The sequence below is a fragment of the Nycticebus coucang genome, chromosome 15 (genome assembly GCF_027406575.1).
Source record: "Nycticebus coucang isolate mNycCou1 chromosome 15, mNycCou1.pri, whole genome shotgun sequence".
Taxonomy (NCBI): Eukaryota; Metazoa; Chordata; class Mammalia; order Primates; family Lorisidae; genus Nycticebus; species Nycticebus coucang.
This window is the reverse complement of record NC_069794.1, coordinates 50,683,245-50,701,040: the sequence shown is the minus strand read 5'-3', so window position 1 is coordinate 50,701,040 and position 17,796 is coordinate 50,683,245. Positions and strand designations below refer to the sequence as shown.

General features: G+C 34.5%; 1 protein-coding gene across 7 annotated transcripts in view; it reads left to right on the top strand.

Moving 5' to 3' along the window:
- TDRD3 (tudor domain containing 3) overlaps positions 1 to 17,796 on the top strand; it is a 185,190-nt gene that overhangs the window by 45,607 nt on the left and 121,787 nt on the right. For 5 of the 7 annotated variants that reach the window (XM_053563595.1, XM_053563594.1, XM_053563593.1 and 2 more), the window contains 2 exons: positions 5,019 to 5,103; positions 10,399 to 10,464. Coding sequence is in view for 1 of the 7 variants with exons in the window: in XM_053563593.1 (XP_053419568.1) it covers positions 5,019 to 5,103; positions 10,399 to 10,464 (151 nt within the window). In the remaining 6 variants the exon portion in view is untranslated. Of the gene's footprint in view, positions 1 to 5,018; positions 5,104 to 10,398; positions 10,465 to 17,796 lie in introns of those variants that run through there. The other 2 variants (XM_053563596.1, XM_053563602.1) reach the window with 2 other exon arrangements.

The following is a 17,796-nucleotide window of genomic DNA, read 5'->3' as shown; positions in this document are numbered from 1 at the left end:
TACTTACCTTGGCTGCAATGAACAACTTGCTAAGGGTTCATAACCTTGATATATCAGTGTCTTTGCAGCTTTGTTTGTGTCAGCATGTGACAGTCTGTTACTGAGTGGCATTCATTATTGTGTGTTTTTGTGTGCTGTTGCAAGAGTGTAACAGCTTGTATTAGAACAGTGAATACACATTAAATTTTTTGTTAAACTTGACAAGAGTAGAAATGAAATCAGGGACTTGTTAGTTAGAAGTGAAATCAGGATTTGTTAGTCCCTTGTTAGGGACTTGTTATAGGGATAATACCATGAAGAAAATGGCAATATACAAATGGATTAAACATTTTTTCTGAGGGGAGAGAAAGTGTCCTTGATGAAGAGAGGCCAGAGTGATCAGTAATGAGCAGAACTGACGAAAATACTGTAAAAATTCATCAAATTGTGTGTCAGATTTGTCAGCTGACTGAGAAGCATAGCAGGCCAGATAAACATCAATAGAGAATCAGGAAAATCTTAACTGAAAATCTGGGCATAAAATAGTTGTGCAAAGATGGTCCTGACGGAGCTCACTGATGAACAAAAGCAAAGGAAGAGTTGAAATTTGCCAACGCCTTTTGGGAGAGGCAAGAGGATTTTTTGGGCTGTGTTATCACTGAGTGTACCAATATGACTCTGAAACAGTGTCAAAGTGCACAATGGATGTCAGCCAACTGTCCATGACCAAAAAAGTTCCGTCAGTCCAAATCAAGAGTCAAAACAATGTTGGTAACCTTTTGTGATGCTAGAGGGATCGTTCATCATGAATTTGTACCAACTGGGCAAACAGTTAATCAAGTTTACTATTTGGGAGTGCTGAAAAGGCTGCATGAAAATGACCTGAACTTTTCAGCAACAACTCATGGCTCTTGCATCATAACAATGTACTAGTTTACACGGCATTATCTGTTAGGGAGTTTTTAGACAATAATCAAATAACTGTATTGGAACACCCTCCCTACTGACCTGCTGTCCCCAGTGACTTTTTTCTTTACCCAAAGATAAAGGAAAATATTGAAAGGAAGACATTTTGATGACATGAAGGGGTAATATGATGACAATTCTGATGGCCATTCCAGTAAAGGAGTTCCAAAATTGCTTTGAAAAGTAGACTAGACACTGGCCTGGGTGCATAGCTTCCCAAGGGAAGTACTTCAAAAGTGACAGCACTTTTTCTAGGACAAGTTCGTGAATTTAATTGTCAGACTGTGTGTACATCATAACTAGTGAGTGAGTGAGACCCAAAGATTTTACCTGCTTTCAAAGAAAGTGATCAAAGGAACTTTCTGGAGTTGATAAATGAGATCCAACTGACATTGTTATCACAGTTTTCTGCCAATTGAGATTCTTGAACTGTGGTTTGAGTATGTCTGTTTTATATGCCAAATGACTTTTGAGCATGAGGTGAAGACAGTTCTGGCAGTGGCAGTTAGGGTGTGTGACCCTTGTTGAATTTATTATCCACATTAGTAAAAAGTACTCCTCCAAATTGGTGGATTATCATTAATTTTAAAATGCCATTTCTGAAGTAAAAAATTGCTCAGGATTACCAGTAATATGACAGAATTTTAACATCTTCTATGTGTGAAAAAAGAAAAGTATTTTCTAAAATCACTTTTTGAAATAAATTTGAGCACTTACTAAACTGTGGTGGTTTAAAATCGTATCATTTGAAGGTAAAATTGCTATGATATATTAGTCTGTTCTGTAAGAAATTTATACTTTTAGTGCCCTTCTTGTCAATAAAATGTACATGTATTCAGATATATTTTTAGTTTAGTGATGAGTGATTTTATATTATTGTTCAAAATCTCCACTAAAGAAATAATGTATGCTTTTGCTACTGTTTTAAACAACAGCTCTCTGAGTTTAGTTTCTTCTGGCACATGGAAACTGATTATAATTCTCTTCCCTTGAGATCCACCAGGCAGGTTTGCATGGGGACATATTGGGTGCACCTGCTTTAATTTTCAGGTCCATTCTTTCCTGATGACCACAGTTACATTTTGAAGCAGATTTTGGCATTTGGCTTTTTATCACTTGTTTTATTCATTGATAGATAATATTAGAGTTTTAAATACTTCGCTAATTTAGGTCAGTGATTTTCAAACAGTGGGCCATGGCACAGTGGTGTGCCATGCAAGTTTTTAAATTTCAGTATTTAAATTATTTTTGAACAAAGTTCAAAGCACTGTAAGTATATTCTTTACTCTTTTTTTTTTGATCAACGTTAAGTGTGCTGCGGAAGTTCTAACTATAGGTTCAAGTGTGTCATGAGATAAAAAAAGGTTGAAAAACAGGGCAGCGCCTGTGGCTCAAAGGAGTAGGGCACAGGCCCCATATGCCGGAGGTGACGGGTTCAAACCCAGCCCCGGCCAAAAACTGCAAAGAAAAAAGAAAAAAAAAAAGGCTGAAAAACACTGATGTAGGTTCATTCTTTCTTGAATATGATCCAGTATTTACAGAAGGATCACTAAGTTGTTACTCAGGGAGAGCTGTGAATGGGTGTTCTGTTTCTTGATAATTATGAAGTAAACACTTAAATCTCAAGTTTTTTGATTTTTTTTGAAATATGAAGCAGTGGGCAAAGGAGACTTTATAAAATTTGGAAATTGAGGCTGAGCCACATTTTATTATTTGTTATATTCAGGAAGGCTTAGACAGATATTTGAAAGACACCTCTATTCGACTGATAAGTAGGAAAAGTCAAATTGACACTCCCTTTAGAAGTTTTGTGAGATAGACTTTCTTTTTTTATTTTTTGAAGGGATGGGTATTTTTATTGTTCTAACAACTGTTGAATTTCTAATCATTAGATAAAAACGGTGTGTTGTAATGGAAAGACTTCTGAACTTTTAGAAATCATTCTTTGCATCTTCTAAATCTGTATTTTTTGGACAAGTTTAATATCTCTAGGGCTCGTTTTCTTCATCTGTAAAATTGAAGAGATGAACTTTGGTTATTTTTAAACATCCATTGTAGCTCATCTGCCATCCTATAATCTTTTCACTTTAGAGTTGCCTTTCTAAGAAGACAAAGTATTGTATTAGTCATTGCCTGTAATTTCTTCCTGTGTAGGAGTTTGGAAAGTTCTGTTTTTATAATTAATCAACATTTACTATATTACCCTTATCCTTTTGTGCACTGTTGGCTTTCTATAATAAAATTGTTATCAACCTGTTCTTTCATTTCTTCTTCATTTTTCAGCCATAATATCAGCATATCACCTCTAGAGCAGCGCTTCTCAACCTGTGGGTCGCAACCCCTTTTGTAACAGTGAAAATACATCGCGGCATTAGGAAGGTTGAGAACCACTGCTCTAGAGGGTGCTTCACACTTCTTCACTTCTAAGTTTTTGCTTTTACTATTCTATGTACTTTCCTGGCCCCTTCACCACTTTGATCTTAGTACTAATTCACACAATACTTTTCACATAATAGCGGCTTAATTAATATTTATAGTACTGAACTTGAACTTGTAAAATGATTAATTAGAATTATAGATAGTTAATGGCTATGAGCAGTGAAAAATTTATAGGATAATAAAGAAGTTACCATAGTCATTTTGAATTAAAGCAGGTTTTAACCATCTAAGTTGACCATAAACATTTGTATTCTGTGGTCACTTGTGTGCTGTCATTCCTGACTACCTTCTGTTCATTCTTATTGACTCTTCTTCATATTTAACATTTCTATTTTATCTCTGTCACTCATTTAACTACTTGCCTTCATTCATTATTGTAAGTTAGCACTGCCATGGTCTTGAACTTTAAAGAGTGCCTAATTTTGTTAATATTCTTGCTTTGATTACAATATACACTTCCTTGACTTTTATCTCCTTAATCTTGCTTATGCTTATTAATGTTAATATTTTGTTGCTCTGTTGTATGGTCCTAATTATTCACCTTTCTTTTCATTTGCTCTTTTGAGAAATTATTCTTTGCTTCTTAACCATGCATTTTTGATTGTGTCTGGGCATGGCTCACTTTGAGAAGTGTCTTAGAAACACTTTTATGTTGGAGGTTGAAGGTAGAATTGCTGGTTATCAAGAATGGTCTTGACTTACATTTGTTAGACTAGTAGTCCAGATCCTTTTACAGTGAGAGAATGTCTGCAGTGGTATTGGTAGCGTTAACCTTTTACTTGAAAGAGTTGATACTCATTATCAAAAAATATGAGATGTTAGTGGGCCTTTTTATAGGTGTACGTTTTGGTGAATGATACCTGAACTTTAGAATTTATCAAAGAATTTCTAAATGTCTATGTTGTGTGTGGGTAGGTGAGATAGAGATGATTTTTTTTTTTCTCTTACGGATTCAGTAATCTCTTTACTCTTGAATTAATTATTGCCTGTGACAGATGCATGACTGGTTTGTACTGGATGAAAGAACAAAAGGCAAAAAAGGCATTGAGTAAAAAAAAAAAACTGAAAAGAGATGGGAAAAATAAAAGATACATGGTAAAAAGTTTCCTATCTTTGTGTTACTTGGAATTAGTAGATTTATTAAAGGATTTTTGAGAACATACAGTTAAAAAAGGGAGACTTGAGAAGATAATGTGAGAAAGTAGTTCCAGGGAAATTTCTGTTGGACTAAGTTTAAGGCTGTGTTGTTTTTTTAGTTCTATTTTTACAGCACATCTTGCCCTCTTTTTCAAGGCTTTTATGTTTCCAAATATTTGTTATATTAGATAACATATTTATAAAATAGCAAATGTAGTTAGTTGGTAACATTCCTTCAGAAGTATATTGGCGTTTAAATAGCTTTTCTTAGAAAGCACAGGAATAATTGTATTGATGTGATATCTCTTTATGGGTACAAAAGAGGAAAAATAGGCATTGTAAATTCTGTTCCATCAGAAATAGTAAATAAACAGGACACTTTCCCTAGTATTTGTAGTGGAAGCATTTTATATTAGAAAACAAAACTGCATGTAGACTTAAGAATTTTGGTTAATTTTGATTTAGATAATATTAAGCCATTTATTTTATTTTAACAGGTATCTTTCAGATGAAGGCATTGAAGCTTGCACAAGTTCTCCTGACAAAGTCAGTGTAAATGACATCATCCTGATTGCTCTCAATGTAGGTTATATTTATTAACTTATGAACATTTTAAATCTGGAAGGCATATTAATAAAAAAGTCTCAGAATAAACTGAATTTTGTGATAAGTAATATGGAGAACATCTTTCTTTTTTTTCCATTTTAAGTTATAGTGATGTTCATTGAATTTGGTAATCTCATTATCAGCCAGTTATTAACATCTATTCTATAGAGTCCAATAAAAAGGGAAAAAATGCAAGTAATACTCCTTTTTTTTCACTCAGTGATCACTTACAGAATTTTATAACATTTATAGTAGCTGTGTAATAATAAAAACTGACCATTCATTATAATAAATTGCCATTTAATTTATATGGAAAGTCTAGGTTATTGCTTTTTGACAATTGTGTTTATTATTTCAAAGTAACTTTTCTTGATGATAAAAGTAATACTATTATAGAACATGTAAGAAAATACAGAAAAGCAAAATAAGAAAATTAATCTGTTTACATTGCTTTATGTTTTAGTATATATATTTTTGTTTTCCTCCACCCAACCCTGTAGCTATTATCTTTTCCATAATTGAATTGGCTTTGGACTTTTTTCAAAAGTTATAAAAATAGTTTGAAATAAACATGTGGCTAAACAAATACTCTTTTCTCAATCCCTCAGTTACCCTGATAGTTTTTTAAAGTTATCATATAGTAACAATCTATTCACAATCAAATTTTTCTGTTGTGGTGCATGATCAATGAAATTCATAAGCGAACTGTTGTCTGATAAATCTTTTCTATCACTGCCCAATGTAAACCAGAAATGGTGGGCAATACGAACATTTAAAATATAAATAAATATATAACTCTGGATAATTTTTTTTAAAGTCACGTAAATTTTGTTTATAGAATTAAATAGATAAAATTTATGTCCTGAACTTTGTCTTTTTTCAGCTTTATTTAATTTTATTCAGTAAGATGAACAAACATTATTTTTTGTTTCTGAACTAAGTATTTAGGTTTTTAATAAATGATTAAATTTTTTGTAATTAACATTAGCTAGAAATTTTGCATGTTGGCTGGTTGTATGTGGCTCATGCTTGTAATACCAGCACTAAGCAAGATTGGGCTGGGAGGATCACTTGAGGCCAGGATTCAAGGCTAACCTAAGCAACATATTGAGACCCAGTCTTTACAAGAAATTAAAGAAAACATTAACTGGGTGTGGTGGTGCGTGCCTGTAGTCCCAGCTATTCTGGAAGTTGAGTCAGGAAGATACCTTAAACCCAGGAGTTTGTTCAGTGATGCTACTGCGCTCTAACCTGAGCAAAGAGTAAGACCCTATCTCAAAAAAAAAAAGGAAGGAATTATAAAATTATACACATTATTTATTATTAAAAAATTGCATATATATCACAGACTCTTTGACTTGCATGGAATTTAGTGAATATTCTTTAAATATTGAAAAGAACTATTTTATTTCCTTATTTACAAAAAACTTTCTAAAGATGTTAGGAAAGACATTTTGCTATCTTAACATCTGCTATTCTTTATTTTTCTCATTTATAAACTTAGGTATATAGCAGTGAACTACCTATAACTGGTGTGAAACTTTAAATAAAATAAATCAAGATGCAGTATTAATACTTGTGCTTTGCACATAAAAGGTGCATAATTACCATTATCTGAATGAATTTATTTTTATCATTTTCGCTAAAATATGCAGTATCATACTCCAAAGGTATCATGCCATATGAAAATGGGAAAAAACCCTTTGAATCAGGATGAAGCCTATACTACACACATCATCTACTTTTCAAATCTATCATCTTTTAATAAAATTTATATATTTTTAGTGTCCTGTTGAATGTTTTTAACTTTTGAGTGATTGTAGGAAATTAGCCACTAGTTAATAAAGATCTGCCTTATTGGTTCTTATTTTATATACATATATGCACACACACATACACACTAATTATACAGGGTGTCCATAAAATTCATATGTAATTTAAAATAGTTTAAAATTTTAAATTGGACATGAACTTTATGGACACCCTGTACATTGGGAGAATAATCCATGGTTGATCTTATCTTCTCTTTCCCATGTGGGGTATACACTGAGCTTGTTTAGTTGCAGTAAACAATGCAATAACATGTAGACAGTGTTTCTGCCCAGGGAAGCCCTTTAAAGACTACTAACCTTGGCTTTTATTGGGCTGCCAACAAAGGTACTTTCTACTTGGCATGTACAAAAATTCTAAACTCCTCCCAGAAAAAAAAGCAGGTGTTCATCATAATTCATATTCCTTATAAGAACAGTCTATGCAGTGAACCACATTTTCAATTAGGGAATAGTTCAAGTGCAATGTCCCCAGGTGCCAGCCTGTCTAAAGAAAGCTGCATTAGACTTGCTATGTAACTTTTATGATTGAATTTTTGTATTAGTAAAGAAAAATTCTTAATTTTAATTAATACTCTTTAACCTGGAGAGTAAGAATTTTAAGAAATGGCATTAAAATCCAACATGTAATTTTGGGTTCAAATACAGGAGAACCACCATATAGTCGATCACCTCTCTACATTGACCACTTCCCTAAGTTAACCTAGTTTTCATAGATCCCACATGTATGTATTGGTACAGTAGGCCTTCTTCCTAATGTTGACCACCTCTCTATGTTGACCCGGTTTCTTATAGTTCTTTGGGTGGTAGTCAACTTACAGAGGTTCTATGTGCATTTCATTACTGAGAAAAAATTTAGTGATAACTCAGTCTTAAACTGCTGAGTATTATTAGTCAAAATTTAAAAATACACAGTATTTTTATTTAAGATTATGTTTAATATAAAACTATTTGTCAAATAGATATTATCTTTAACTTGAATACATAGGAATCTTGTGTGTTTGTGTGTGTGAGAGTGTGTGTAGGTAAATGCTTTGAAAATTGTTAAAAACATTTTTTATAGGCTAAATATTTCTTCTACATTATTTTTTCTGTTCAATATAAAAGTATTTTTGGACCCAGTTAGTGTCCTAGCAATCCTTATATAATGGCATTGGAATAACAAAATTGCCTTTTTAGTACTTATGCATTGACTTTGACTTTAAGATTTTTAAAGATTTTGTAGGTCATTTTCATCTTGCTAAAAATACATCTAAATAACATTCCCTAAGATATATGTATATAGCACTTTAGAAGTTAAAAATGCATTCATAACTTTTGAATGCATTGTCTCTTATTAGCTTGACAATTGTGTGAAATAGGGTTGGTGGTGTTTTTTTCTATTTTATAGAGGTATAAATTAACTGTTTAAAGAATTTGTGATAGTGTCATATGATTAATTAATTATAGTTGGGATGAATCAAAGTTTAAGATTTTTTGTCTAGTGCTCATTTACTTTGCATTGATGCTTCATTTTAGTTTAAATTAAATTCCATGATTATTGATAAAAGCCAGAAATGAGAGACCTTGGTATATTATAAAATTTGTATATATTCTGTTTCTCATTGATATTGAAATATTTCAGCCTTTGAGTGACTTCAGAATATAGCTTATTTTTTATGAACTGTTAGTTGCATTATTGATTTGAAGGTTATGTATGTTCAGGTGATAACAAAATATATGTGTTTTACATTCACTGAAATAAATATGATGGCTAATAGTCAGTGCTTACTCTGTACAAGTAGTGTGTTAAATGCTTCGCATATATTAACATTTAATCTTCAAAACAAACTTAATATAGGAAAGGCTAGAGTAAGAAAGTATTTTTTACCTGTATTTTACTCAGTACTTTCAAAGTGAAAAAGCATATAGCCTAAGGGACGGTTTGTAATTCTTTTCATCCTTTTATTGATTTGAGGCTTCAAAAAGCATAAACCTAAAGCATTGTCACACAAATGTTTGGATTTGGGGATTAGTTTGCCTGACAATTCCATTTGGTGAGTTTTAGTTTAGGAGCAATTCTTGTATTATATTGAGGGTATAAATTATGAAGACTGGAAAGGATCTGCGGGGGTTGTATAATTTACAATCTTGTTTCTTAAGCTGGCCATGTTTACGTGTTTCAAATAGGAAGACATTCTATCATTGCAGGTGTTCAAAGAAGACCTACTTCTCTAGATGTATATATTTCACATCACGTAATTTTAATCATCTGGTATTTCTCCTCAAGTATAACAAAAATTACTCCTTTATTATTTATGTGATTAAATGTACTCTAATCTGTGATATTTTGTTCCCAAGGTGATGATATTTTAAAGAATAATAAAACAATGCATCTTCAGTTATTATGCTAGTGTGACTATCAGACATCAAGATAATTTCTTAGCCTAAATAATCGAAGCTTTCTCATGAGTATTGACCCTTCCTCTGAACAAATTTCCTTTACTTTGGGAGGCAGAGGCAGGCGGATTCAAGACCAGCCTGAGCAAGAGTGAGACCCATCTCTAAAAATAGCTGGTGTTATGGCGGGTGCCTATAGTTCTAGCTATTTGGAAGGCTGAGGCAAGAGAATCACTTGAGCTCAAGAGTTTGAAGTGGTGTGAGCTGTGATGGCACAACACTCTACCAAGTGTGACAAAATGAGACTCTGTCTCATAAAAAAAACAAAAACAAAAACCAAAAAACAAATTTCCTTTAGGTTTTCACTTTATAAAGAGGACACAATCCTTAAAAGTTTCTCTTTTTATGTAGATGGTGTCAGGAATTCTGTAACTTTGTTTATGTTAGTCCTTTTTTCTTGCTAAGTTATACATACTTATGCATTTTCATGTAGTCATTAACCAACTTCTATTTCTGTAGTTTGTTTAAATGAATGAAATAAATTTTTACTGTACTGAAGTCCTACTATAATTTCTTTGCCATTCCAGGGGTGCTATTTTCCTAGGATATTTATATATTATGTAGCTTTGTTATGTTATGGATATCATAGCCTGTAGAATAATATTTTCATATTATGCCAAGTTAATATGAGGTTCAGTTGTTAAAAATATACTATGTATATGTATTCAAAAGCTGTCATTTGGTCTTGGAATGAAGCATTAGCCAGACCATAATTTACATAAAATTAAGTTTTCAAATATAACAGAGAAGAGTTATTAGTAAGTTAAAAGGTTGCCTAAAGAAATATGACCAGAGTTAAGGCCTTATATATATGTTACTGTTCATTTTACTGGTATGCTTTTAGCAGCTTATGTATGGAGCTATATTACTTGAAAAGATTAATAAAAAAAAAAAAACATTTAATTTTTGTTTCACAGACTATAAATAATTTCACCTGGTGTTCATAAGATTAGATTTGCTTTTTTTCTGTAATTCTATTTTAATAATGGTATTTTTATTTTAGACAGATCTGAGAACAATTGGCAAGAAATTCCTCCCGAGTGACATCAATGGTGGAAAGATAGAAAAGGTAAAGAAAACCATTAACTTTCTAAATTATGGTAACTATAATATGTATACATATCTACTAAATTACTAGAATTATTTTTTTGTTGGTAAAGACTACAACTACAAAATACTGTAGGGGTGAACAAGTCACAAAATCATCATTATGGGGACTTATGTAGAAAATTGTCAAAAGTTACACTTTTGATTTAAAAAAATTTTCATTTCAGAAATTATAACTGTGGTATACTTGCTTTACCTTTGAGATTTACCAAATGTTTTTAGAGCTCAGGACAAAGACCTTTACTTACCTTTTTCTATTAGTTACCTTCTCTTTTAGTTACCTTAAGAAACTTAAGAAAACTCAAAAAGCATTAAAGTTTTATATAGTCATCTCTTTATAATCTCCCTTTAATGTAGCTAATAAGAATTAAGGAAAACTTAAAACTTTCTTATCTAGATTGCTCTGTGTCAAATTTTAACCTTTAAAACATTCTTAAGGATATGTGAATATAAGTATTAGTAAGGTATAAAATAAGCCCTTTTCACATGACACAAAATTGATCTGTGTATCTCTTTGTCTCCCCTTCCTCTTTGATGATATTTTTTTCTTTTCATTACCTACTTCAGACACCAAATATAATCTCTTCGCAGTATTAATGAAGATGTTTTGAAAAATATTTTTAATAGAAGTTTTAGAAGCTGACATAGAAATTACTCATTTTGTTTGCTTTTAGTTAGAACTCCATGTATTATATAAAATTGGAAGGAATATATTTTTGAATTGAATTACTGGCTTCTCCAAAAAAAAAAGACTAATAAAAGCTACTTTATTTATGTCTTTTTTGAAATGCTTTATTATTCAGCATTTTATCATATTAATCATAACTGAATCATTATGAATACATGACTCCAAAATCAGTCACTAAATTGTATATGTTATAGTTTTTGTTTGAAATAAATTTTAATTGTGCGTAAGATAAAGGCCAACATCTAGTAAGCAGAGTATTTGAGTAAATATCTGCCTATCTCGTGACTAGGCCAGATTTTAGTATAAAATATTTTCTAGTTTTCTTTTTATATTAAAAAGAATGAGAGGGCGGAGGGAAGATGGCCGACTGGAGCCAGCTTTCCCCAGAGGCTCCCGTCCAGAAGGAGAATTAAAGGACAGAAGTTAAGCATGTAAGCTGATGGTTTGAAGCTGAGCAGAGATAGAAGGTTGAAGAATATATATCAAGCCTGCTGAGACGAGCTTGATCCCCAAATCAGGAAAAGACCCAACAAGAGAGGAAAATTATAGACCAATATCACTAATGAATATTGATGCAAAAATATTCAGCAAGATCCTAGCAAACAGAATCCAGCAACACATCAAACAAATTACACACCATGACCAAGTGGGATTTATCCCAGGGTCTCAAGATTGGTTCAATATACGTAAATCTATAAATATAATTCAGCACATAAACAAAAAGACCGTATGATTCTCTCAATTGATGCAGAAAAAGCTATTGATAATATCTAGCATCCTTTTATGATCGAAACACTTAAGAAAATAGGTATAGAAGGGACTTTTTTTTTTTTTTTTTTGGCAGTTTCTGGCCAGGGCTGGGTTTGAACCTGCCACCTCTGGCAAATGGGGCCAGCGCCCTACTCCTTTGAACCACAGGTGCCGCCTAGAAGGGACATTTTTTTTTTTTTTTTTTTTTTTTTTGGCCAGGGCTGGGTTTGAACCCGCCACCTCTGGCATATGGGACCGGCACCCTACTCCTTGAGCCACAGGCGCCGCCCAGAAGGGACATTTTTTAACCTGATAGAGGCCATCTACAGCAAACCCACAGCCAATATCATATTGAATAGAGTTAAATTGAAATAATTTCTACTCAGATCAGGAACCAGGCAAGATTGCCCATTGTCTCCATTGCTTTTTTACATTGTAATGGAAGTCTTAGCCATCGCAATTAGGGAAGAAAAGGTGATCAAGGGTATCCATATGGGGTCAGAGGAGATCAAACTTTCACTCTTCACAGATGATATGATTGTATATCTGGAAAACCACAGGGATTCGACTACAAAACTCTTAGAAATGATCAAGGAATATAGCAGCATCTCAGGTTACAAAATCAATACTCACAAATCCATAGCCTTTATATGTAACAATAATAGTCAAGCTCAATAAACAGTGAAGGACTCTTCCTTTTACAGTAGTGCCAAAGAAGATGAAATATTTGTGAGTTGACCTAACAAAGGATGTGAAATATCTCTATATAGAGAATTATGAAACTCTAAGAAAAGAAAAGCTGAAAATGTTAACAATGGAAAAACATACCATGCTCATGGCTGCGAAGAATCAACACTGTTAAAATGTCCATATTACCCAAAGCAATATACAATTTTAATGCAATCATTATTAAAGCAGCCCTGTCATACTTCAAAGACCTTGAAAAAATAATACTTCATTTTATATGGAATCAGAAAATAACCTCAAATAGCCAAGACATTACTCAGAAATAAAAATAAATCAGGAGGAAGGCGAAGCAACATGGCAGCCGAGTAACAGCTTCCTTGCATCTGGGCACCGTGAGTCTGGGGAGATAGGACTCCAGGCATCTCTGGCTGGTGGGATCTGCCTATCATCACCCCTGAGAGGATACAGGGAGTCAGCGAGAGACTTCTGGACCCCAAGAGGAGGACGAAAACAGTGGAAAACCGGCAAGTGGTCACGTGTGTTCAATCCGTCTAAACCCGCCCGCAACTGTAGGTTCAGTAGCAGCGAGACTGCAAACCAGAAAGGCCTTACCTGTGAACTGTTTTGGTGTCTCTGGACTTGGCACTCAGCTGAACTGCCTTGGGGAGAGCCTGAGCGGGAGTGCGGAGAACTTTGGCCATTGTCTAGGGCCCCAGTCTGAGCCGCTGAGCCAGACGGAGCTAATAGTGTTTGGCTCTGGGTCACAGGCAGCCATTGTGAGTGATCTGCCCCGGCAAGCTCCGCCATCAGGGTCGCAGAGCTAGAATTGGGTGGGAGCTGGTAACCTAGGGACCAAGTAGCCTAAGGGCGGGGTCTGAGCCGCCTTGCAGCCCTAACCCTCGGGGGCAGAGGGAGACCGGTTTTGGCACACAGGGTAAGTGGATAGCCACTTCAGGAGTGATTCCAGCGACAAGCACTTCCCTGGGAAAGCTTCTGCTCATCAAGTGAACAAGTTCAAAGTGCCTTTTAAGTGGGCTGAAGAGAGATTTAGGGTGTCTACCTGCTGGGGTTTGAGAAACTAGCAGCCTCCAGTCGTATCAGAACTGTGATTAACATCTCATACCCCAGAAGACCACGTGTTGCCCAGACAACATTCAATAACATACACATACTGCTTTGTTTTTGGTTGTGTTTTTTTTTTTCTTTTTTTTTTTTTTTTTTTGGTTTGGTTGTTTTTTTTGTTTATTTTGATGTTGTGGATTGTTGTTTTGTTTTTTAAGTTCAACCTTTTCCATACAGATCCTTTTTCTTTCTCAATTTTTCTAGTTTAATTATAATTTCCCATTGCTGCCTATTTCAATAATTAGAAGTTCATTTTTGTTAGTGTTTCCACCGCTATTATTTCATTTTCCACCCAATTTTATCATGTAAAGTTTTCTGTTTGCTTGTTTTGGTTTGATTTATAGCATTTTTGTCTTTCCTCTCTACTTGGTGGAGGTGGGGTACTGTGTCTGATCAGGTTAGCAAAGAGCTGCTGACCTCAAGGGAACCACCCAACTGGGCACCCCCAGAAGGTGGGTTTTTTTTTAAGGTTGTATCAAAGTACCCTACTGTACACCTGTATTGCTCTGTCTCCCTCTTTCTGTGCCTCTCTTCTTTTTGTCAATATTCCTTTTACCCACCCCCTCTCCTTTCTCTATTTTTCTTTCTTTTTTTCTTATCACTCAGTCCTCCTTTCTTTCATCCCTTTTTTGCTCTTCAACCTTCTCACCCTTCTGGTCCTGTAACCCTTAGTCCACCAGGCACGAGAACGTAAAGAGCAAGAGGACGTGAAAGGAAAATTAGGGCAAGGAAACAGATAAAAGAAATCACTCATGAGGAAGAATCAGCAGAAAACTCCAGGCAACATGAAAAACCAGTCCAGAACAACCCCGCCAAGGGACCATGAGGTAGCTACTGCAGAGGATTCCACCTATAATGAAATGTTAGGAATGACAGAAAGGGAATTTAGAATACACATGTTGAAAACAATGAAAGAAATGATGGAAACAATGAAGGAAACTGCTAATAAAGTGGAAAATAACCAAAAGGAAATTCAAAAACAGAATCAAATAAGAGATGAACGATATGAAGAATATAAAAAGGATATAGCAGAGCTGAAGGAACTGAAACAGTCAATTAGGGAACTTAAAGATGCAATGGAAAGGATCAGCAACAGGTTAGACCATGCAGAAGAAAGAATTTCAGAGGTAGAAGACAAAGTTCTTGAAAACTCAGAGAGTAAAAGAGGCAGAAAAGAAGAGAGAGAAAGCAGAACATTCACTGTCAGAATTCTGGGACTTTATGAAGCGTTCCAACATACGAGTTATAGGAATTCCAGAAGGGGAAGAAGAATGCCCCAGAGGAATGGAAGCCATACTAGAGAATATTATAAAAGAAAATTTCCCAAATATCACCAAAGATCCTGACACACTGCTTTCAGAGTGCTATCGGACCCCAGGTCGCCTCAACTCTAACCGAGCTTCTCCAAGACACATTGTGATGAACCTGTCCAAAGTCAAGACAAAAGAAAAGATTCTGCAAGCTGCCAGGAGTAAGCGCCAGTTGACCTACAGGGGCAAATCCATCAGATTGACCGCAGACTTCTCTAATGAAACTTTCCAAGCAAGAAGACAGTGGTCATCTACCTTTAATCTACTTAAACAGAACAATTTCCAGCCCAGAATTCTGTACTCTGCTAAGCTAAGCTTCAAAATTGACGGAGAAATCAAATCATTTACGGATATACAAACATTGAGGAAATTCTCCACAACCAGACCAGCTCTACAGGAAATACTTCAACCTGTTCTGCACACTGACCACCACAATGGATCAGCAGCAAAGTAAGAACTCAGAAATTAAAGGACAGAACCAAACCTCCACACTGATGCAAAAGATAAAACTAAGCAATGGACTCTCACCAAATAAGACGAATAGAATACTACCACACTTATCAATTATCTCAATAAATGTTAATGGCTTGAATTCCCCACTGAAGAGACATAGATTGATTGACTGGATTAAAAAACACAAGCCATCCATTTGCTGTCTGCAAGAAATACACCTGGCTTCAAAAGACAAATTAAAGCTCCGAGTCAAGGGTTGGAAGACAATTTTTCAGGCAAATGGAATTCAGAAGAAAAGAGGTGTTGTGATCTTATTTTCAGATACATGTGGATTTAAAGCAACTAAAGTCAAAAAAGACAAAGATGGTCACTTTATATTGGTCAAGGGAAAAATACAACAAGAAGACATTTCAATTCTAAATATTTATGCACCCAATTTAAATGCTCCCAGATTCTTGAAACAGACCTTACTGAGTCTCAGCAATATGATATCTGATAATCCCATAATAACAGGGGACCTTAACACTCCTCTTACAGAGCTGGACAGATTCTCTAAACAGAAATTAAACAAGGATATAAGAGATTTAAATGAGACCCTAGAACAACTGTGCTTGATACACGCATATAGAACACTCCATCCCAAAGATAAAGAATATACATTCTTCTCATCACCCCATGGAACATTCTCCAAAATTGATCATATCCTGGGACACAAAACAAATATCAACAGAATCAAAAGAATTGAAATTTTACCTTGTATCTTCTCAGATCATAAGGCACTAAAGGTGGAACTCAACTCTAACAAAAATGCTCAACTCCACCCAAAGGCATGGAAACTAAACAATCTTCTGTTGAATAACAGATGGGTGCAGGAAGAAATAAAACAGGAAATCATTAACTTCCTTGAGCATAACAACAATGAAGACACAAGCTACCAAAACCTGTGGGATACTGCAAAAGCAGTTTTGAGAGGAAAATTCATTGCTTTAGATGCCTACATTTGAAAAACAGAAAGAGAGTACATCAACAATCTCACAAGCCATCTTATAGAATTGGAAAAAGAAGAACAATCTAAGCCTAAACTCAGTAGAAGAAAAGAAATATCCAAAATCAAATCAGAGATCAATGAAATTGAAAACAAAAGAATCATTCAGAAAATTAATGAAACAAGGAGTTTGTTTTTTGAAAAAATAAATAAAATAGATAAACCAGTGGCCAGACTAACGAGGAATAGAAAAGTAAATTTCTAGTAACATCAATCAGAAATGATAAAGGGGAAATAACAACTGATCCCACAGAGATACAAGAGATCATCTCTGAATACTACCAGAAGCTCTTATGCCCAGAAATTTGACAATGTGAAGGAAATGGATCAATATTTGGAATCACACCCTCTCCCTAGACTTAGCCAGGAAGAAATAGAGCTCCTGAACAGACCAATTTCAAGCACTGAGATCAAAGAAACAATAAAAAATCTTCCAACCAAAAAATGCCCTGGTCCAGATGGCTGCACTCCAGAATTCTATCAAACCTTCAAGGAAGAGCTTATTCCTGTACTGCAGAAATTATTCCAAAAAACTGAGGAAGAAGGAATCTTCCCCAACACATTCTATGAAGCAAACATCACCCTGATACCAAAACCAGGAAAAGACCCAAACAAAAAGGAGAATTTCAGACCAATCTCACTCATGAATATAGACGCAAAAATTCTCAACAAAATCCTAGCCAATAGATTACAGCTTATCACCAAAAAAGTCATACATCATGGTCATGTAGGCTTCATCCCAGGGATGCAAGGCTGGTTTAACATACGCAAGTCTATAAACGTTATCCACCATATTAACAGAGGCAAAAATAAAGATCACATGATCCTCTCAATAGATGCAGAAAAAGCATTTATTAAAATCCAGCATTCTTTTCTAATTAGAACACTGAAGAGTATAGGCATAGGTGGCACATTTCTAAAACTGATTGAAGCTATCTATGACAAACCCACAGCCAATATTTTACTGAATGGAGTAAAACTGAAAGCTTTTCCTCTTAGAACTGGAACCAGACCAGGTTGTCCTCTGTCACCTTTACTATTCAACATAGTGCTGGAAGTTCTAGCCAATACAATTAGGCAAGACAAGGAAATAAAGGGAATCCAAATGGGAGCAGAGGAGGTCAAACTCTCCCTCTTTGCTGACGACATGATCTTATAGTTAGAGAACCCCAAAGACTCAACCACAAGACTCCTAGAAGTCATCAAAAAATACAGTAATGTTTCAGGATATAAAATCAA